Consider the following 22226-nt stretch of genomic DNA (forward strand, 5'->3'; position numbering starts at 1 on the left):
GATTGTTCTGGGAGACTTTTAAGAAAACTGTGAGAGTCTACAGTCACCTGCCAGGGTCCCCGTCCCAGGGAGTGTGTCCTTCAGTGGTGACTGAGAACCACCCCAAGAGATTGACAGCCTAGGAAGGAAAGGGACTCCTCTGTTCCTGCTTTTCCAGCAAGAGGCCCCTCCATTCTTACTTGTCCCTGGGCAGCACCCATCCTAAAAGTGCTCCCCAGATGCATTGCAGACGGAGGGGACCACTGGGCTCTAATCGCAGCTCTGTCACCAATATGTCTTGTAACAACGGGCAAGACCTTGCCACTCTATGGGCCTCAGTTTCCCCGTCTGCGCAGTGGGGAGTTGGAAGAGGCGCTCTAACCAGGCTGAGTGCAGCGAGTTTCACCGCCTGAGGTCAGGGAGAGCCCTCTCCCGCCCGGCGTTCTGACCACAGGGACCACAGGGACGGTGTTTCTAAGTCTTGGGTGTCCCTGTCAACACCGCTCCTGTGGTTCTCCAGTCTCAGTGAGAACGGCTTGTCCCTGGACACGGTATGCAGTTTGGCCCAGTGCTTCTCTACTGTGCGGCGGTGGGTTCTCCAGCTGGACGTCAGGTGAGTGTGCCCTGGGCCCCCGCCTGGTTCCCGCCACCCCCCACCCCTGCCTGCTTCATTCTCAGTGTAGCATCCCCAGGGCCTGCGGGGCACCAGGTCCGAGTGCATGTGACAGGCGTCTGCTGAATGAGCGAGTGAATGAGTGAGTGAATGAGTGAATATAGCCCCAGAGACAGTCCAATTTCTCCATGGGTCCCAATCCATTGACTCCCTTACTCACTCTCTGGATTGTTCTGGGAGACTTTTAAGAAAACTGGGAGCTCCCTTGTGACCAGTGAATGCTCAGGGACCTGTCTTCATTGTGGGGGCTCTGGAGCTGACGAGACTGTAGAAGGGAAAAGGCCCCCCGCCGCGCAGCTCGGGGACACGCAATGCAGACCGTCCCTGCTTTCCCGGGAAGCTGGCCCACTTCCCACCCTCCCCTCCCAAGAGTGGGACGTGTGATAGCAGACAGACCAGGTTCAAATCCAGGCTCATCCCTTCCCTGCTGTGTGGCTTTGAGCTGGTTCCTGAGCCTCTCCCACCTCAGTTTCCTCATCTGTAAAATGGGGACAAGAATACTTCCTTACCTCACCGTCTTAGCGTGAGAAGCAAAAGAGATCATGCTGCTCTGTATGTGCCTCAGTACACACGGTGGTTGTCAGCAGAGTTCTCGCAGTGTCTGCTGAGAACCCGGGCCACTGTCCAGGCCCCCTGGCCCTGCTCAGCCTGCTCTCTTGCCCCTCCCTGGGAAACAGGCTCTTCGCCTGTTCCCTGATTACTGCCTCCTCTCTCCCTGCAGCTTTGAGAGCCAACGTGTTATCCTGAGAGGCGACAGAAGAGCCAGGTAAGGACAGAGAGCTCTAAGGGTGAGGTGGGCTCCCCTCTTCCTCTGGTCCCCATTTCCTGCAAGAGCCCCCTACCCCGGACCCCTGTAGGCCACTGCCAGCTCTAGAGTAAACTGCACCCCCCCCCCATATAAATTTGCAGTAATCAGCTGCCTTAAATCTTTCTTGGAAGAAGCCAGTACAGATAGAGGGCGGGGACAGGCATGTGACGCCAATAGAGCAGGTGCTAACAGAGGCTGGCTGTGTGAGAGGGAAGTAGAAAATACTGTATTTCTATCCCTCGGGGACTTTTGCAAATCTCAAGCTTTCATGTGAGTCACTGACCTTTCACATTCTGAGGCTCACATCCAAGAAGCCAAAAACCGTTGGTGCTCTGCAGAAGTTTCCACGTCTCTGTTGTAAACAACAAGCAATAGTTAGTTCCTCACAGGTGTACCAGCTGCCCCCTAGTGGGGCGCCTCATCTCCCTTGTGAGGTTGGCAGGCACAGGGGCCACCTAATGTGGAGCTGGCTGGGCTGACGTGACAGGGGACAGCATCGCCATGCCAGGTGGCTGTCCGGAACCAGGGATAGCCCAAAGCTGGGACCATCTTGCTTCCCAGTCTAGGGTCTCTACTTCCGGGGACCCTCTGGGTTTTGGAGGCCAAAAGGATGAAGACATGTGGAGATAGAAGTCAGGCAAAGGCCACATCGGTGATCAGAGCAAGGGGGGGCTCTGTCCTGGCTCCCCCTAACCTGGCCAGGTGCCACCCCTTGGACAGGTGTAAGCCACTATATTTCTCACTGTGGCTTCCCTTCCCTGGGCCTCAGTGGCCCCCTCTGTACAGCGAGGGGTTTGATTGTCACGAGGGTTCCTTCCAGCCCTGACTGATGAGTCTTGTTTTCCAATATGGGTGATTTGAACTTCCCTCTCAAAATGTTTTCCCCACTTCAAGGAATCTGTCGGTGGGCGGGCCTTCGCCAGAGTTCCCAGCTGGAGCCCGGTCCTCGGGGTTTCGTCAGCCCCGCACCCCCAGGAGCTTCTGGTACCGTCCTACCCGCTTCTTGTTTGGGGGTAACCGCAATGGGGTGGGGGCTCAGGGAGTGAGGCAAGCCCTAGGGGGAGGGCGAGGCTGGGGCCTGGGAGAGCGGCAAGAGAACCCAATAGCAGGGGAAAGGAAGAGGCTGAGAGTGAGCGTGGTGGCGGAGCTGGCAGGCTGGCCTTCCAAGGCCACGCTGATGTCCCTGAAGACTTCCCATTCTGCCGTGAGGGGCTATGGGACCCTGGCTGGGCCCCTCCACTCTCTGGGCCGCAGTTTTCCCACCAAGCTGGGGCTGAACGGCTGTCCCGAGGCGGGGGCGGGGGTGGGTGTCAGGCAGGATGGCCAGATGGCACGGAAGCCTGGGGGAGTGAACACTGGGCTCTTGAGAAGCTTTTCAGCCGGCAGAGCCCAGCCAGGGAGCGTGGGGGCGCGAGGCTGTGGCAAAGGCGTTCTGCTGTCAGCCTAAGGATAATGGGGCGCCGCAGAGGGTTTCTGCTGTTGAAAGAGAGGGCCCAGGCACGGTGAGGAAAGATGGGAGGGAGGCAAGCGGAGAAAGCCGGAGGGTGTTGACGTGGTCCAGGTGAGGGGCGAGGGTGGCCTGGACCTGGCAGGACTCGGGGCACCCTTAGGGGCAGAAGGAGGGCAGCTGGGCACTCAGAGGCTCAAAGCGGGGACAGCGGGGGCTCTGGGAGACCTGGGTGGGGAGAGTGTGCCCGGTTGGGGAGCAGCTTGGAGAGGAGTGTTCTTGGGGGAAGCGAAGAGCCTCTGCGGCTGGACAGGGGTCCTGAGCCCCTGCTCTGCCCGCTGACCCTTTGCAGCCTCAGGGAGTGCCAGCTGGAGCCCCTGAGCGTCGCCCGCCTCTGTGAGACTCTGGAGAAGTGCCCAGGGCCCCTGGAAGTCGAGTAAGTAAGCAGGGCGCAGCCCCTGAGGGCACAATGCGGGCATCTACGCAGCGACCTGCGGGGCAGGGTGCAGGGGCTGTCCTCGTTAGAACCCAGGTCAGTCCTTTCTGCTTCCCTCCCGCCAGACCCTGTAGCCTAACCCCGTGGGAGTTCCCCGACCCACTGATGGAAGCCTCATTGCTCCCCGAGACCCAGCTCCTCACCCCTCCCATCAAGAGAGGCTGTGCTGGGCTGGGGGCTCCACCTTCCCCGTTTGCTGCACTCGGCGCCCGGGAGCTCCAGTCAGCCCCCTCCTCCCCTGGAGCCCCACCCGGGCACCCACCTGGGCAGATCACTTCTGAAGGCCCCTCCTCAGGGCATCCCCCTTTGGGTGACCAGCGCCCCCAACCCAGAACTCCTGGGGCTGTGACCAAAGCCTGGGCTTGGACCAGGAGTCCTGGCTGAGTCTGCCTCCAGCAGGGAGCTTTAGGCTTGAACTTGAGGGGCCTAGCTTTGTCTTCTGTCAAGTGGACGGTCAGCCTTTCCTTTTGTTCTCATTGTTGTAGTTTTATTACAGTAATTACCCTAAGAGAAAGAAACCGAGACCAACCTGCCTCACCTAAACAACCCCTTCCACTCTCAAATCAATGTTGTCACTGTCCTTGGGGCTTGCTACTCCTTGTCCCTTTGCAGGTCCAGCTGCTACCTCTTTGCACTCACAGACTAGCCAAACTCTGCAGTTTTACTTCACATTGTACCAAGTGTGGTTTTCCATTTTGCTAGTTTTTTTTTTTTTTTTTTTTTGCTTTCCAGCTCCCATCTCAAATGCCCTTCTGGCCCTTGTCACGAGCTTACCCATGTTGTCTACCTGATGTGTGTCCCTCCACGCCTTCCCGCAAGTTCAGACACATTGGGCTCAGAGGGAGGGGTCTCCAGCGTTGTTCGCACACACAGGATCCTATCACGGAAGATCTCTGCACTGGGCTTTCCTGGAATGTCAAAACTTCAGGAGCCAATGAAAGTTAGAATAGTTTCAGACTCGACATGCAGAACAGTGGCAAAGCTAGTCCAGGGGTGTCCCTCACCCAGTAGTCCCTGGTTGGTAATATCACTCATTAGCACGTGCATTTGTCACAACTAAGAAACCAGCCTTGGTCCGTGACTATTAACTATGCTCCAGGCTCGATTCAGATGTCACCAGTTTTCCCATGATGGCTTTGTTTCTGATCCAGAGTCCCATCGGGGTCCCACTTACGTTCAGTCGTCTGGTCTTTGCCTCGTCTGGCCTGTGCCAGTTTCTTTCTTTGTCATTCACAACCTTGACAGTGTTGAGGAGTCCTGGTCAGACGTTTTGTTGAATGGCTCTCAGCGTGGGTTTGTCTGATGTTTTCCCCATGGTTGGACTGGGGTTCCGGGTTTGGAGCAAGAAATACCACAGTGAGGTGGCCTCCTCATCCTCCCTCCGGTGTGTGCTGTGCACTTGACTTCTCACTGCTGATGTTGACCTCGATGGTCAGGTTTTATTTCTGTTGTTACTTTTTCATTAAAAAGTACTTTTATTATGGAGGCTATCAAGTATACACATATATAAAATCAGAGAGAATAATGTTGTGGAGACATAGTTCCCCTCTACCTCTGTCAATATCTTATCACTCACGGTCCCAACACACACACACACCCCCGCACATATGCACACACGTGCCTGCACACACGTGATTTTGAAGCAATTCTAAGACACCATATAATTCCATCTGTAGGTATTTCAGTGTGCATAGTGAAAAGATCAGTACTCTATTTTTTAACACCACAAAACCATAATTGTTGCGGAACAGAAAGAGGTCACCCACCCGGTACTAGCAGAGCCAAATGCTAAAATACTAGACACCAAGAACTGCAGGGGGAAATGTTGGCTATTTCATTATGAATGGCTCCCTCTGGGAGAATGGGGAGCTAAGCTCAAAAGCAGAACTCCCCGAGGGCTGTAGGGTACCGAGTCTACAGGACAGAGTCACAAGGCGTGGGCGGTTAGGGGGCTGGAGGTGTGCTGGGAACTGATGCGTCAGAGGAGAAGAGATAAGGGCTATGAATCATTCCTTTGGGTCTTGAGGACAGCTCTGAGGTCTTTTCCAGTGTCCCTCTGTCCGATCTCATGGGAAACTAGCCAGGGGGTCTGTCCCACCTGAGGGCTCAGGAGCTGAGACCTAACTGAGTCAGGACGGGACCTTTAGCCTGATCAGTCCTCAGACCCGGGCTCTCTCCTGCTGCCTCGGGGGCTGCTGATTATCCAGAGAAAAGGTTTGGGCTCTCAGAGGTAAAGAGAGAGAGGATTTCTGGAGCTAGAATTTAAAACTAAATTTAGTCAAAATCCTAAGGACCCTAAAATAGTCACATTAGTTTATAACATATGAAAATCATCAAATACCCCATCAATGTCTAACTGGCCCTGTCTGTGTGTTTTGTACACGAGTTTGCCTTTTAATACTACCCCTCCCCCCACAGTTTGCATGTGCCACAAATTATTCAGCCACCACCCCCCACAAATCACCACCACCCAGAGCCTTGGCAGACACCCAGGCTGTTTCCAGTATTTTTTGTTTTCGTTTCTGTATTGGTTTTGGGTTTCAGTTTTTTGTATTGTTTAGCATTACAGCGCATGCTGCAAAAAAAGCAGGCTTCTGAGGAGTCAAGGAAAACGAATTTGTCATAACGCACTGCTTCCCAAACGTACATGGCCTTCCTTTTCCTCTGGCCTCGTGGTGACTCGGACCTGGTGCCCAGAGGGGATGTCTAGGCCACACCCCAGCACAGGAAGGCTCTGGCTGTATGGCCAGCTCCTAGCTGTCCCCCTGGAGCCTCCGCCGCTCATTCGGTTGTTTCGTTTCACAGGTTGTCTTGCGTTGTGCTGAGCAACCAGAGCCTGGAGACCCTGCTAAGGCACTTGCCCCGCCTCCTGCAGCTGAGCACCCTGCAGTAAGGCTGCTTCGCCCATTTTTCTGTGCATTGCAAAACCATCCCCTCCCTCCCCATCCTTCCTTCTCTTTATCTGTCACAAGGGGGAACAGGAGGCTGCTTCCAGTTCTTTCCTCATCCTATATCAACCTTTGGGGCACTTGTTTGACCCCTCTGGGCCTCAGTTTCCTCATCTGATAAATGGGACTAATGCTCCCCAACCCCTCCCCTAGGGATGGGACAGGTAGGCTATCAGCCTTCTCCCCGCCCATGGAAACATCACCTGCTCCTAGAAAGGGACTTTACACATGGGAGTCATGTGTAGCTGCACACCATTTTTTAAAGGTCACCATCCAACTTGGTAAAAGGGGAATTTAACAGCATCCCCTAAAATATTTAAAATTCTGCTTCCTAATTTCAGCTCAGACTGGTTAGAATTTAAATAGGGTTTACTTTCAATCTTCTAGCAAGCAGAAAAGCTGCAGCCGAGATGGAACAATACAACAGGAAATTAAATCGTATCATTAATAACAGCCACATACGATCTAATGCCAAGGATCTCCGGGACACCTGGGGCGGCTCCCGGCACAGCCAGGGTGCCCACCAGCCCCGAGTCCCGTGGGGATGGAGGCGGGAGGCGGTGACATGCCAGGGGCGGGCAAGTGCGGCGGAGCTCACGCCCACCCCCACGGCACCCACTCGGGCCCCACCCTGCTAGCAGGGAATGGGTCCGGAGAGGCCGCTTTGGACACAGAAGGTGGCACATTAAAATGAACAGGCGCAAAACCTCAGACCAGAGAGGGACTTCTCTATACCCCAGTCACACAGCACCTTGTCTTTGGAGCGAAGTGGCCAGCCTGCCTGTCGCCAGCACTTACTGCTCAGTCCAGTGAGCCTGCGCACTGCTGGGGGCCAGGCACTGTTTGGGGTGCTGGAGACACGTCGGGGAAGGGGGGGATAGTTAGTGCTACTAGTTGCATCTAGTGAGGAGAGGCCTGAGATGCTGCCAAACATCCTGCCGAACAGCCCCCAACAGTGTCCAATCACCTAGCCCCAGATCTCGGTAGTGCTGAGGTGGAGAAGCTGCTCCAAGGCCCGCAGCGTCCCGCTCCCTGTCAGCAGGGCCACCCATGAAGCCCGGGCTGGAGGGAGAGGCAGTACGTCGACAAGCGCGGGATCAGCCAGGCCAGGGGTGACCAGCCTGTCGGCATCTCTGGGCCACGCTGGAAGAAGAAGAGTTGTCTTGGGCCACACATTAAATGCATGGCAACACATAATCACAAAAAAAATCTGAAAGCATTTTAAGTAAATTTATGATTTTGTGTTGGGCCGCACGCGGCCTGCAGACCCCAGGTTGGACGCCCCTGGCTAGGCAGTGCGCACACTTAATATAACAAATCCTCACTCATGACGCCTGCCGAGGAAGGTATACTATGAGTAGAGTCCTGTTGTCCAGGTAGGGAAACTGAGGCTCGGAGTGCTTAAATGACTCACGCACAGGACACACAGCCAGTAAGCAGAACTGGCGCTCAAACCCACGTCTGTGTGACCCCAGGCCTGTATTTGTGCCTCCTGAGTCCCTACTGCTATGCTGACCCGCCTGCCGTCCCCACCCTCTGGTTCTTTCCCCACCAGCCTAGCCTGGTTCCTTGCCCACTGATCTTGCTGGGCTCCGATTTTTGCTAACTTAGGGCCCCACCCCTTTCCCCTCTCAGGCTGAGCCAGACGCCACTGTCCTTCGGGAGCCCCATCCTGCTGGCTCGCCTCTTCTGCCTGTGCCCACGAGTTCAGAAGGTGGATCTCAGGTGGGCATTGCCCTGGGACGCTGGGCTAGACTCGGAGGGTTGTGGCTGAAGCTGAGGGGTGGGGGGTGGGGACGGAGGCAGTAGGACCCAAGCCAGAGGCTTGGCTTCTGGCGGAGGGGTGCCTCCGGGGGACATCCTGAGGCTGTGGCCCAGGGCGGCTGACCCAGGGACTGTGTGCTCCAGGTCCTTGCATGAGGTGACCCTGCACTTCAGGTCTCCTGAGGAGCAGAAAGGCGGGCGCTGCGGGTAAGTGCCCCGGGGCCCTGCCCTGGCAGCCAGTGGGTGCTGGGGACCAGGCGACCTGCCTCCTGGGCCACCGGATGGCAGACAGCACAGGATGTGCAGAGCATTCCCCCAGAAGGACTTGCAAGGGGGCTTGTTTTCTCCCACATGAAGAGGAAGGGGTCCAGGGAGGGCCAGCCTTTCTCAAGGGCAAGGAGGACACATCAGACTGGACAGGAACTGAGAACTCAAGAAAAAGGACTTCACAACCCTCCCACCAGGCCTTAAATCCCAGCCCCAGAGCCCTGGCCGAACAGCTCAGTTGGTTAGAGCATTGTCCCAATATACCAAGGTTGCAGGTTCGATCCCATGTCAGGACACATACAATAACCACTGAGCGCATCAATAAGTGGAACAACAAATCTCTCTCTCTCTGTATCTGTCTCTCTCTCTTTCAAATCAATAATTAAACACAACTAAAGAATATTTTTAAAAATCCCAGCTCCACAAGGGCCTGGCACTTTGGGCAAGTCTCCTTAACCTCTCTGGCTTCTCAGCTTCTGCAGCAGGAGCCAGGAGACCCCGTGCTACAGGGCATCTGCAAGGGTTAAATGGGCCCCCGTGGGGGGCCTGGGTGTCACAGATGCGAGTGCCCCCTCCCCTGCTGACTGCTGGTCCAGCCAGAGCTCTGTGGCTGCCCCGGTGGGAGGGGGCAGGTGTCGCGCTGGAGGCAGGATAATGGGGCAGGAGGCTGACCCCTCTGGATGCAGAGAGAACGGTTTTGATAACTATTTGATTCCACGGGCTCCCTGAGAGGCCTTGGACCAGAGCATCCTGAGCTGTGAAATAATAAACAGAAGAGCTAATATTTGTTGAGCCTCTGCTGATTTGAGAGAGAGAGGAACATCGATTTGTTGTTCCACCTATTTATGCATTCATTGTATGTGCCCTGACCGCGGATTGAACCCGCAACCTTGGCATATCAGGACAACACTCTAACCGACCGAGCTACTCCGCCAGGGCCGCTGGGCACTATTCTGAGAGTCTTATGCACATCTCCTCACGGCTGTGGTCACTGTGCCCCTCACAGCGGGGAAGGGTGTGCCTGGGGTCCGAAACACAGGCCGTCCTACAGCACCCGCAGCTCAGGGGCAGGCAGACTTTTGGTAAAGGCTTAGGTTATGCACACTTGGGGTTTTGCGGGCCATACAGCCTGTCACAGCTACGCTACTGCTGTAGCTCAAAAGCAGCGCAGACTGCTTGTCAACAATGGGGGTGGCTGCGTGCCAGGCCCACTCCATATAGGACATCGAGGCCTGAACGTCATATGATGTTTGTGTCGTGCACTACTATTCCTCTGATTTTTTTTCTCAAGCTTTTGAAAATGGAAAAATCATCCTTAGCCTGCAAGCCATATCAAAACAGGCGGCCTTAGCGGCAGTTTTATGATTCCCGTCCTTGCCCGACACGACCCTGACTTCTAGAACACCTTGACAGTGTCTAGGTCAGAGGTTTCCAGAGGGTAGGACAGAGGCCAGCTTCACTGGGTCCTTCGTGAAATCGCTGTCCCCACTGCCTGACTCAGACCAAGAAGGGGTCCCTGCTGGCTGTCAATGGGTCTCTAACACCTGACGCTGAGCCCCCTCCTCAACCGGGGCGAGCCCCCGCAGGCGTCAGCACCAGCTGGGGTTTAAGGGTGGTGTTTTGCTGCCAGGTGTTCACGGTCTGTCTGTGGCCTACGATGCCAGTTTCCCACTGGAGTGAGTGACACAGGGTTTCCATTTACAATAAATGAAAATAAAAAGAATGAGCTGATTGAAAATTAGGAAATAAAAATAGCATAAAAGGGAATTTAAGACTGGGGGAAAAACAGTGAAGGAAAGTAACAGATAAAAATTTGAATACTAATTTTAGGAACTTCCTGATTTTAAGATTTTTTTTTTTAGTTACTTGCTGGTCCTGGGCTCTCCCTGTAACTAATTGTATGGTTTCATTTTAAGCCTTTCAAGGCTCTTTGAATTCCAACTGAATTGCCCTCTGGGAGAGCAGACCTCGCCCTCTCCCCCCACCCTCCCACCCCGCCCATGCCTGTTTTTAAAATGACCCTGAGATGTCGTGGTCCAACTGGAGCTTGAATCAGCCACCTGGAGAGCGTTGTCCCTAGAGTTCCTGAGTGAGCCCTCTGACCTGAGTTCCCAGGTTTTACATCTTAACAAGTCCTCCTTTGAGAGCCACCTCCCCACAGGGAGCGAGGGCAGGTCGGGGAGCCCGTGGGGACCTGCGGTGGGGGAGGTGGAAGTGGTGGGTGCGGGACATTGCAGAGAGCCCAAGCTTGGATGAGGCCCTGTCCCCCAGGAGCCAGGGCAGACTCCCTAGGAGAGGCTCAACGTCCCAGCCCGTTCCCCCTCCTCCAGCAGGTTCAGGGGCTGCGGCCTCAGCCAGAAGCATGTGGAGCCGCTGTGCACGTTGCTGGGGAAATGTGAAGACCTCAGCCAGCTGGAGTAAGTGCAGGGAAGAGGAGCGAGGAGAGGAGTCTGGGAGCATGCGCCTGGGGGGCTCTAGGCGCGGGCGCGCGTGCGTGCGTGCGTGTGTGTGTGTGTGTGTGTGTGTGTGTGTAGTTAACACCCCTCAGGACCAGCGATCGCAATGCCCGGGACTCTGGGTCCCATCCTTAAGGCTCCCCTGCCCCCATTTTGTCCCTCCCACCCCCTCACTGCTGCCATGGTGGAACTAGTTCAGAGTGTGCCCTCAATCCAAACTGGGGAGTCCTCCAAAAAAGAGCCACAGGAGCCCCTTGGCCTCGGGTTGATCAAGGCATTGGAGCACTGCTGGCTGCTGGGCGTGCACACAAGGGACCCACCGGATTGCCTGGCAGGGGGTTAAAAGTACCAAATGCCTCAGCCTTTTGGTGGAGGGTCCTGGAGCCAGCGGGGTGGGGCCCCGTGGGCTTTTGTTCTCTTGAGAAGTGGTATCTGTGTGGCCTTTCTTGGGTGCCCACATAGTGTATCCCCAACATGGATAAAAAAATATTAAGAAGAGCTACTATTGTCCCCATGTTACACATGGGAGAGCTGAGGCGCAGAGAGTTTAAGGGCTTGTCCAAGGTCACACAGTGAGTACAGGGCAGTCTCTTCACAACTGTTATGAGTTCAGCTTAGGACCTGTAAGAGCCAAAGAAAGCTATCTACAGGAAAAAAAATTAAATTGAATCCCTGCCATGACGTGGCCATGAAGAGAAACATGGCTGATGGAAATTATGTATTTTAAAGCAAGAGGGATAAGCAATATGTGTTTGAGTTTTGGGGTTTTTTTCATTGTAAAGGGCACTTTTTCTTATTTTAAAGAAAAATTATTACAAAAGGCCCTGTACAAGAAAAATTATTATTACAGGGCTTCGCGGGACAAACTAATTCTTTAGTTTCTCAGGAAAAGACAAAACAAACACGCCTCAAAAGTGTCAGAATCAGAAACAATATGAGCTCAAAAACACAGGACAAAAATCAGATATTCCAGGGCCTGCTGGTCATACCTGTTTCTAAACTGGCACAAACCACGATGCTACAATGAAGGAAAGTGAGAGAGTGTTCAAGTGCCATTTCCAAGACTGTGTCCCCAAATGGAAAGAGGGACTCTGTTGGGCCACCACGTTCGGAAACACCTTTTTCCTGAATTGACTCTCGTCCCACCATGGCGGCTCCCTTGACGCAGGTCAAGGGCGTAGTGAAAGCTAATCGGTTCTCCTCTAACTCCTGCAACCCCGGGGCATCCTGGGAGGGCCCCGCAGCGTTGAAGGGGAGGATGAGGGCTGCTCAGCTGTGGTGCGGGGACTCCGCAGCGCTGGGTGTGGGTGTGGGTGTCGGTGGAGGTGGTCGTTCTCCTGCAGATGGGGGGGGGCGCGTGGTGACACAAGCAGGGAGCATGGGATGAAGCGGGCGGCGGTGGGTTACGTGGGGACACAAGCCGCGCTGACTGGCAGCAGCGACGTGAAGGTCGTGACAAGAGTGCTGTGTGGGTGAAGTGACAGAGCTGAGGAGAAGGCCTCCGCGCAGGAGGCGCAAGTGACCGCCCACCGCCTCCTCTTACCTCGTGCAGCCTCTCCGCCAACGTGCTGGGTGACGACGGGCTCCGGTGCCTCCTGAAACAGCTGCCTCAGTTGCCCATCTCTGGTTCACTCAAGTAAGTGACAAGAGTCGCAGGAACCTCACGGGGCAGCACGGAGGAGGACTCCCGGGGCCAAGAGCATGAGTATGACTTGTAAGGGATCCCTAGAGAGCGCCAGAGGACAAGGACTGGGGAGAGGAAAGGGGTGATTCTTTTTTCTTTTTTTAGAGAGGGGGTGCAGAGAAGGAGAGGGAGAGAAACAACAGTGAGCAATCGTTGCCTCTCACACGCCCCCAGCTGGGGACCTGGCCCGAAACCCAGGCCTGTGCCTTGACCGGGAATCCAACTGGCAACATTTCGGTCCACAGGCCGGCGCTCAGTCCACTGAGCCACACCAGCCAGGGCAAAAGGGATGATTCTTACCTTGCCACCTCCCCGCCTCGGGCCCGTTCCTCCTCCCCCTGTTGCCCAGCAGGGGAAGAGCCCCACCAGGCAACCAGAGGAGGCCGCGACTAAAGCTTGGTGACCCCAGCAGACCGCAGGCAGGGAGTGACAGTTCATCCCTAAGCAGCTGATGCGGGATCTGAGCTGTCCCGACTCCCGGTCCACCCCCATCCCTGAATCTCCTCTGATCCAATCCATGGGACACCGATTTGAAGATGTTCCCACAACAGGGAGGGTCCCCTGATCTCCCCGGTGACCTGCGGGATGGACAGCCAGCGCCAGGACACAGCCCACGGCCAGGCAGCCGAGCTTGGTGCTCCGTGCGGGCCTGAGCTGCCAGCCCAGCCTCGTCAGCGCCCTGTCCCAGACCAAAGGGACAGCAGGCACAGAGGCTGCAGCTCTCGAGGACGCGGGGACTTGTCTCTCCTGCCCGTATGGAGAGAGGGCCCCTCTGGCCTCTCTCTCTAGACCTCAGTGACCCCACCCATAGGGACTCTCAGTCGTGGAGACGACAGCTGGAGGGGGGCCAGGGGACTGGGAAGGGCTCCGCTGAGGGGCTGCCCCCACACCCTGCCCTGAACCTCATTTCCCTTCCAGCCTGAGTGCCAACAGCATGTCTCAGGAAAGCGCCCTGTGCCTGTTGGAGACCCTCCCCTCCTGCCCCCGTGTCCGCGAGGCCACTGTGAAGTAAGCTGATGCTGGCGCCTCCGATGGTGCCGGGGAGGCAAGACCCCTGCGCTTGGCGGCCTCCGTCCGCGTGACTTGGGCCAGCCTCGGGGTCTCACGGTTCTCTGACTGTGGGATCACAGTTTCCACACTCTGAGCCCCAAGCACCATGGGACCAGGGAGGCCCCGGGTGGGAGAGGCCAGGTTTGAGTGCGCTCACAGGAAGCGCGGGGGTCTCCTCCAGCGGGGAGGGCTTGCCGTGGCTGGCTTCTGCCTCCCTCGCTCCCGCGCCCCAGCCCCTTCCTCTCGGGCGCCCCGTGGCAGCCGGGGCCTGAGCAGGCCAGCAGGCCCCTGGCTTCCTCATACCCCTCTCTCTGCAGCCTGGGCTCTGAGCAGAGCTTCTGGATTCACTTCTCCCGACAGGAGGAGACTGAGAAGACATTGAGGTAATTGCTGGTCTGGGGTGAGGCGGGATGTGAAGGAGCGGGGACAGAGGAGGCTGACCCTTGGAGGCTCCAACCCTCCTCCTTTGCTGGGCACGCTCCTTCTTCACGCCGCCTACCCCATGCCCTCTGCCTCTCATCCGCACCCCTGAAGCCCCACGCTCCCAGCCCCAAGGCGAGGCCTTCACGCTCTGTTTGTGCCTCTCAGCCACATCTAACTCCAAGTCTGGAGGCTTTGGAGCATCAGGGTTAAGAGCTTGGACTCTGGAGTCACCTGGGGTTAAATCCTAGCTCTACTGCTTATGCGCTGTGTGACTTTGGACAAGTGACTTAACCTCTCTGTGTTTCAGGTCCTTATCTGTAAAACGGGGATAATAGTAGGACCATCCACCTTAGGGTTACTGTGAGGATTAAATGAGTTAAAACGTATAAAGTTCTTGGAAAGGACCTGGTTCATTTGAGCTCATCATCATCATCCTTATTACCCCTCAGTAGCCTTGAGCTCTGTCCCTCTTCACCCCTGCACTGGGTCACTTCCGTTCCATGTCTGATGTCAGCTGTGACCATAACCTCCAAACTGGTCCACTGCTCCTGGCCAGGCCTCCTCCAGCCACCCAGCCCCCAACCCCACAGCCCTGGGGGCATCTTCCCAGCACGCATACCACGCCACTGCGCCAAGCCCTCCGGGGCTCCCCACGGCCCCCGAGGTGAACTTCAGATTCCTTAGCCCGGTCATCTCCCTCGCAGTCTGATTTGACTGGCACCCCTCCCCACGTTCTTCCTCACCCCTACACTGTGCCCCCGCATGCACCGCTCCACTCTCAAACCTCACAGACACACACCGCACATCATACACCACACACACACCCAGCACACAAACCGCACACACAGTATGTGCAACCATACACACCCACCACTACACATGACACCCATGCAATACCACACCACACACACATAGCACACACCCACACCCACACCACACACAGAGTTTGCACTCAGACAGCTGCCCAGGGCCTGGCTGCTGGCCACACAGGGCCGGTGCGCGGAGCGCAGGGCCGTAGAGAGAACCCCAGGTCCTCCTCCCTCCAAGGGAAGCTGGAATGAAGTGGGACTTGGGGGTGGCTATGGGTTTGGGGTCTGGAGCCAGGCGGAGCTGGATTGACACCCAGCACCCGCCCAGCTCCGTGTCCCTGGTTAGTGTGCATCTCGGCCGGTGAACGAGGCTGCTGGGCCGCAGCGAGGCAGCGTGGAAGGCAGGCACGCCTAGCTCACCCCGAGGCTGGCACAGGGCCTGGCCTGCAGTCAGGGCTCAATAAGTGTCTCACTTCTAGCACTTTCTTGGGGGTGAGTCTCTCCAAAAAGACAGGAAGCTCCCAGGGCAGGAGCTGCCCCTTTGGCCTTTTCTCAGGTCCCGGTGCAGGCGCTGGCGCTCAGTTGGGGCTTCCCTCTGGGTCCTAGGGTGGGGACTGGGAGGAAGGAGGACAGCAGTCTTCACAGGCCTCACCCAGACTCTGCCCTCTGCCCTCAGGCTGAGAGAATGCATCTTCAGACCAGAGCACATGGCCAGGCTGGCCACTGGCCTGAGCCAGGCCCGTCAGCTGACGGAGCTCGCGTGAGTTACCGGGCCCAGCCCATGGGGCAGCTGAGGGCTGGGAGCTCCCTCCGGAGCCGCTGCTGTAACCTGCCTCTGTCCCCAGGCTGATCCGGTGCTGCCTAAGCCTGGACGACCTGGCCATCCTCCTGAGTCTGGTGAGGAGGCCAGCGGGAGTGCTCAGTCTGCTCAGTCTCAGGTAGCGTCTCCCTCTGGGCCCCTGGGCGGGGGCCTTGGCGTGAACGAGGGGCAGGGGTGGGCACTGGAGTGTGGGTCCCCCCTGGCCATTTCCTGCACCCAGAGCCCTGCCCCCAGGCGCACAGAGCTGTCCCTGCCTGATGTCCCAGAGACCCCCTGAGGCACACAGAGAAGCCGCCCTCTTCCTGGTGGGGCCTCAGCTTGGGGACTAAGGGACAAAGGACTCCGAGCTGAGGTCCAAAAGAGCATACAGCAAACACCATGTTCGTGTGCTCACTGTGGTCATTTTAGATAAAACTTCCAGGAAAAGAGAGAAGATAGCCGAAAAGGACGATCGCTTTCAAAATTCCTATTCCCATCGCCTAGGTGTGACGATGGTCCCTATTCTTCCAAATCGGCTTCACTTTTTCATTTTAACTGAAGAGCGCATAAAATATCACTCAAATATTTCACCATGAATCTTTAAAAAATAAGGACATTTTCTACATAATCACAGTTGAACTAGGACACCTACAAAACTCGGTAGCAACTCCTCACTGCCCAGTGTTCCCCTGTCCAATCGAAAACGCCCCATTGTCCCCACAGGGGGCAGCTGGCCTGCTGGGTCCAGGAGGCAGTCAAGGTCCCCTTTGCATGGGCTGGGGACAGGGGCTGACTCATAGGGCTCTGAATCTGTGTCACCCTCCCCACTTTCACGTCAGCGACCTGTTGAGAAAACCGGCCCGCTGTGCTGCAGGCTGACCCACTTTCCGGCCCTGTCTGGTCGCGGCCTTGTGATGTCACTGAGTTTGTTCCCCTCGGCCCTGGCCTTCCGGGAGCTGGGAGTTAGATGGAAAGGTTGGCGGTGCTTCAGTTACAGATTTGGGTCAAAACCAGAAACTTCGTGTCCAGTACTGGTCACTTCTCAGTGCCAACTATGACGAGACACTCAAAGCCTGTTTGTTCCCCAAAATAACATTGTTTTAAAAACCGTGGTCTAATACAATAACATAAAATTGGCCATCTTAACCATTTTTAAGAGTACAGTTCAGTGGCGTTAAGTGCATTCAGATTGTTGTGCAAACTAATCTCCACAACTGAAGCTTCTTGCAAAACTGCAACTCTGTCCCCATTGAACAACTCCCAGTTCCCCACTCCCAGTTCCCCTCTCCCAGCCCGCGGCCACCGCCAGTCTACTTTCTGTTCCTGTGGCCTCAAGGACTCTAGGAACCTCACAAAAGTGCAATTGTACAGCGTTTGTCTCTTTGTGACCAGCTTTTTTCACTCAGCATGATGTCCTTAGGGTTCGTCCATGTTGTAGCCTGTTTCAGAGTTCCTTTTTTTTTTTTTTAAAGATTATATCTATTTATTTTTAGAGAGGGGAAGAGAGGGAGAGAAACATCCCTGCGGGGTTGCATTTCACACACCCCCTGCTGGGGACCTAACCTGCGACCCAGGCACGGGCCTGGCTGGGGAACCAGGGACTCCTTCGTCGGCAGGCCGGTGCTCAATCCACTGAGCCACGCCAGCCAGGGCGGCATTTCCTTTCTGTCTAAGGCTGAATGATAGTCCACGTATGGGCAGACCACAGTTTGTTTAGCCACTCAGCCACTGATGGACACTTGTGTTGCTTCCACTTTTTGGCTTTTCTGAATAATGTGTCTATGAACATAAATGTGCAAGTAATCTCTTGTATCTCTGCTTTCAATTCTTTTGGGTATGTACCCAGCATTACTGGATCGTCCAAAATGACAGTTTAAAATAAAACATTTCTTACTCTAAAAATAATGTATATTAATTGTAGAAATTTGTGGAAAAGTCTATAAAAGCATAAGAAGAAAATAGTACTTAAAAAAATACAGTGTAACTTTAGAAGTAGGAATTTTAAACAACTCTTTTTCCTGCGTCTAAGTTAATGTATGCACATTTAGAAAGTCCAGAAAACATTGAAAACTAAAGAAATAAAATAAAAACCATCGTGAAAATGCCACCATCTAAACAACTACCATTAACACTTAATATATTTTCCTCATCTCTCTCTCTTTTTCTTTCCGTATATATTTTACCTTTTTTCAAATAGAAGATTGGAATCATGTTTTATACACAGTTTTATTTCCTTCTCTTTGCAATGTAACATTGTGTAGACATTTTATTTAACCTAGAAATATTATTTTAAAAAGAATGTGTTCTGCTTGGATTGTTGCAATAATGGTTGGAATGAGAATGTTAATTCCATGTTATGTTTACGACCAGTAGTATAATTTTATGGTTTTAAAATAAGCAAAACCCCCCGAAGTCTCTAGGGCTCCCTTGGGACCCTCCCCCTTTCCCATGCCCCCGCGGGGACATTGACCTGTGGCTGCTCTGTGACAGGGTGGAGGAGCCGTGGATAGGCAGAGTAGGGTTGCGCGCCCTGCTCCGCGTCTGCACCCAGGTCTCGGGCAGCATCACCGAGATCAGGTGAGTCCAGGGAGGGGCCCCCTCTGAATCCTTCCTCGCCTCCTGACCCTTGGGGCCTACCCTCGTCTCCACATCAGTCTCTTGTCCTGTGAGTTCTCTGGGTCCCCAAGATGGCAGGCGCCCCTAAGGCACATGTGAGGGGCTGCCTGTGCTCATTGCGACTGGCGCAGTAGCCAGGCCGCGGGGCCAGAAAGAGGAAGGCAGCCTCAGGTCAAGACAAAGGGCTGCTGGGTCCCTGGGGACACAGCTGGGAGTCCACACTGGTTGCCTAGAAGCGGCCCCTGGATTACAGTAACACACCTCGAGGCTCTGTGACGGCGGGGCAACGGAATGATGCGGAGCGCCTAAGAGCAAGGGCTTTGGCGTCCCCCCGACTTACGCCCAGATCCCCGCTGGCTCTGGGAGCTCAGGGCCGGCCGGCGCCGCGGGCCTCACGCAGGCCACCCCTTCCCTCCGCAGTGTCTCCGAGACCCAGCAGCAGCTCTGCGTCCAGCTGAGATTTCCTCGGCAGGAGAACCCGGAGGCCGTGGCCCTCAGGTGAGACCCAGTACCTGGGGTCCAAGGAGGGGGCTAGTGATGGGGTAGCGCCTGCTGCTTCTGACCAGCATTTCTCATGCCCCTGCTCAGAGTCCTTTCATGGCCAAAGCCTTCACGTGGCCCACGAGGCCTGGTTTGAGCTGCCTCTCCACGCAGTCCATCCCCTCCCTGAACCCCAGACTTAGCTTCAGTCCTCCCTACCAGCGTGCGGCTCCTCCAAAGCCGCCTTGCTCCTGTGGACCTCAGGGCTTTTGCACAGGCTGTTCCCTGCCTAGAATGTTCTCTCCTCTCTTCCCCTCTTTCTTCTTCATTTGGCTAACTCCCCCTCATCCTTCAGGCCTCAGGTTAAATACCACCACCTTAGCAAGGCCCCTCTGAACCCCAAGATTTAATCAAGTCCTCCCTTAGGAATGAACGCAGCCCTGCAGTATACATTCTGGGGAACAGACCACAGCTGGATCCAGCCCCAACTCACCTCCTTGGCCAGGTCTCCTTGTGCAGGGAGCAACCTGCGCAGCCATGCCGCTCCCCGTCTGGACCCCTCCTTCACAGCACTTCCTGTAATTGAATAGTAAATTGGGAAGCTGTATTCGATTAGCAGTCATATACCCCCTCAAGGGGAGGTCCTCGCAGGCAAGGACTGAGTCCCTGATACTGATCCAGGTGTGCAGAAACTGCTGCCTCCCTGTGTCCCTCCAGGTTGGCGCACTGTGACCTTGAGACCCACCACAGCCTCCTCACCCGGCAGCTGATGGGAATGTGCACGTGGCTGCAGCAGCTCAGGTCAGCTCCCCGAGACCGTCGTGGGCCCTGTGCTCCCCCGTCCACCCCGGTGCCCACTCCGGGCCCCATGAGAGGCTGGCCAGGCCTGGACGGGGATCAGCGGAGCCTGGGGCAGTGCCAGACCCTGGCAGTCTTGCTTCCCTCTGCAGGAGGGAACCCCGCTCGGCCAGTGGGGGACAGCTCCGGGTGGCACGGGGGAGCCCTGCCCCTCCGTGGTCCTTCCAGGTGGTCCTTTCCCCTCGCCTGGCCTCCCCATCTCCATGTGATTGATGATCCATCCTGATTCTCCACAATATACTTGGCCCTTTCCAGCCTGTCCCAGGTGAACCTCTGCAAGGCCAGCTCCCAGCTGCTGCGAAGCTTCCTGTCCCTCTCAGAGCTGAAGAAATTCCGGTATGCAGACAGCGGAGACCCCTGCCCCTCTGCTCTGCCCTGGCACGCCCCCTCAAACCTGCCCTCCCCACCTGAGCTCAGGGACTCTGTGCCTAAATGCTGTGGGCTGGGGCTACAACTCAGCCGCAGAGAAGCCGGCAGGGTGTGCGGTCATAGACATGGTGATGGGGCAAGAACAGTGAGGCCCCTTTCCATGCCCTTTGCTTTTTTTCTTTTTCTTTATTATTTGGAAACAGTTGCAACCTAATAGGAAAGTTGCAAGGCTACCGAGAACTTCCATATGCCATTTCCCCAAATTCACCCTTTGTCAACTTTTTTTCCACGTTTGCTCTTTTCTTCCCTCTCTCCCCTCCCTCCTTCCTCAGCCTCCCCTTGTCTCTTTCCCTCCTCCCTCTTTCTCTCTTCCTTTCAGCCATTTGAAAGTAAGTTGCATAATCATGCCCCTTTATCCCTTAATATTGCAGTGAATTTCCCAAGAGCAAGGCCATTCCCTCCCATAATCCAGTAAAAACATACCATTGAGAAAATTTAACACTGTTACACTTCTATGATCTAAACTACAGTTTATATTCCAGTGTTGCCAGTTGTCGCAATAGCGTGGCTGATTGCATTTTCTCCCCAGTCCTGGATTCCATCCAGGATCACACACAGCATTTAGCTGTCATCTCTCTTTAGCCTCCTTCACTTTGGGACAGGTACTCTGTCCTTCTTTGCCTCTCATGATATTGTCATGACATTTACATGGCAGTGATTTTGTGGACTGTCCTTCAGCTCCGGTTTGCCTGATGGTTTCCTCACACTTAGATTTAGGGGCTGCATTTTGGGCAGGAATATCACAGATATACTGTTGTGACCTTAGTGCATCACATCTGGAGGTACACGATGTCTGTGTGTCCTCTTCCTGGTGACGTTAACTGTGATCGCCTGGTTAAGGTGGCATCTGCCAGGTTTCTTCACTTGCTTTCCTTTCCCTTTCTAATTAGCACGCCTCTTTTATGGAGAAGTTTAAAGCTGTGTAAACATCCTGTTCGCCCTCAAACTTTCACCCACGGAATGTTGGCATGTTGGCATTTGTTGGTAACTCTTGCCTGGATGAAATACAATGAGATGGTTGCAAAACAGAGCTTTTCTAACTTTCAGTTATGTGTTAATCCAACTGACTGCCAGCATATCTCTACCAGCTCTCCAGCACTTGCTACTTTTTTTGTCGTTGTTTAAATAAAGGTGCAGAGCTCATGACAGTAACTAGCTAGACTTTACAGTGATGCCCAATTTTGGCATCAATTGTGACGTTTCCATCTGAACGACCAGAGGTGCAGGAAAATGCTCAGCTGGTCTGCACTCCTGTCTCCAAGCTCTGTCTTGACTTGATGAGCCCATTGTGGGAGATTTATGAAGGAAAGGAAGGCCCCCTCCCACTGCCCCCCAAGAACTACTCCCCACCCACTTCCCTACCCTCTGCCTCAGCACTCAGAGCTCCCAAAGCCCAGAGCTCCTGCCTGACCTGCTGCCCTTTAACCCCTACCAGGCTGACCTCCAGCTGTGTGAGCCCTGAGGGCCAGGCCTACCTGGCATCTTGTCTGAGCCACTGTCATCTCCTGGAAGAGCTAGAGTGAGCCTCGGGGTGGAGGGGCTGGGGAGGGCCAGCTCATCTGCGGGCTGGGGGTGGAGAGGACGGGGGTGGCTTGGGGGGGTGGGGAGTAGACTTCACCAGGTCACTTTTCTCCCTGATGGAGCCCAGCAACTCTCGGTATGGCCTGAGGAACGTTGAATACTATGTGCTTGGTCCCACTTTACCAGTCACTCAGGATGACCCTGGGCAACCAGCTGTGCCTCTCTGTGCTGAGATTGCCTCAGTTGTCAAATGATTCCTTACCCTTCTCTGCCCAGGACGGCTAAGGGTGTCGGGGTGCAGGGAGAGCTCAGGACACAAAGGATCACCGTGTGTGTGTGCACGCGCGCGCCCCTCGTCTCTGTCCCTCATCCCCGCCTTCCTCTTCCAAAGCATCTTTCTTAGCTGGATCCATTGTGACTACCATGCCCCCTCCTCAAGGACCCCAGAGCCCCACTGCTGGAGCCAGGAAAGCCCCCGTGGAGCCTGGACAGGAGGGGTGGTCTAGGATCAGCTCCTGGCGGGGCTGAGGGGGTCGGGGGCTGACGAGACCGCTCAGCTCCAGGGGCCGAGCAGGCTTGTCTAACCCTCACCTCACGTTCGGTCCCCAACAGCTTGTCTAACAACCAGCTGGGCGAGGAGGGCCCCTCGGTGCTGCAGGGGGCGCTTGAAGACAAGCGCCGGCTGAAGAGGCTTGAGTAAGTGGCGTGGCTAACGGGGA

The 22226-nt window shown here is 55.3% G+C and overlaps 1 protein-coding gene across 1 annotated transcript in view; it reads left to right on the top strand.

The window, feature by feature from the left end:
* NLRC5 (NLR family CARD domain containing 5) overlaps positions 1 to 22226 on the top strand; it is a 77141-nt gene that overhangs the window by 44739 nt on the left and 10176 nt on the right. Inside the window, exons 20-38 of the mRNA XM_054570261.1 lie at positions 500 to 592; positions 1374 to 1418; positions 2355 to 2444; positions 3260 to 3343; positions 6209 to 6292; positions 7987 to 8076; positions 8260 to 8322; positions 10713 to 10799; positions 12391 to 12474; positions 13441 to 13530; positions 13890 to 13955; positions 15481 to 15564; positions 15650 to 15742; positions 18094 to 18180; positions 18640 to 18717; positions 19417 to 19500; positions 19813 to 19893; positions 21422 to 21505; positions 22120 to 22203. Of these exons, the coding sequence (XP_054426236.1) occupies positions 500 to 592; positions 1374 to 1418; positions 2355 to 2444; positions 3260 to 3343; positions 6209 to 6292; positions 7987 to 8076; positions 8260 to 8322; positions 10713 to 10799; positions 12391 to 12474; positions 13441 to 13530; positions 13890 to 13955; positions 15481 to 15564; positions 15650 to 15742; positions 18094 to 18180; positions 18640 to 18717; positions 19417 to 19500; positions 19813 to 19893; positions 21422 to 21505; positions 22120 to 22203 (1551 nt within the window). The remainder of the gene's footprint in view (positions 1 to 499; positions 593 to 1373; positions 1419 to 2354; positions 2445 to 3259; positions 3344 to 6208; positions 6293 to 7986; positions 8077 to 8259; positions 8323 to 10712; positions 10800 to 12390; positions 12475 to 13440; positions 13531 to 13889; positions 13956 to 15480; positions 15565 to 15649; positions 15743 to 18093; positions 18181 to 18639; positions 18718 to 19416; positions 19501 to 19812; positions 19894 to 21421; positions 21506 to 22119; positions 22204 to 22226) is intronic.

The sequence above is a fragment of the Pteronotus mesoamericanus genome, unplaced genomic scaffold (assembly GCF_021234165.1).
Source record: "Pteronotus mesoamericanus isolate MK-2021 breed Mesoamerican mustached bat unplaced genomic scaffold, CSHL_Meso_final contig_202, whole genome shotgun sequence".
In the NCBI taxonomy this organism is placed as follows: Eukaryota; Metazoa; Chordata; class Mammalia; order Chiroptera; family Mormoopidae; genus Pteronotus; species Pteronotus mesoamericanus.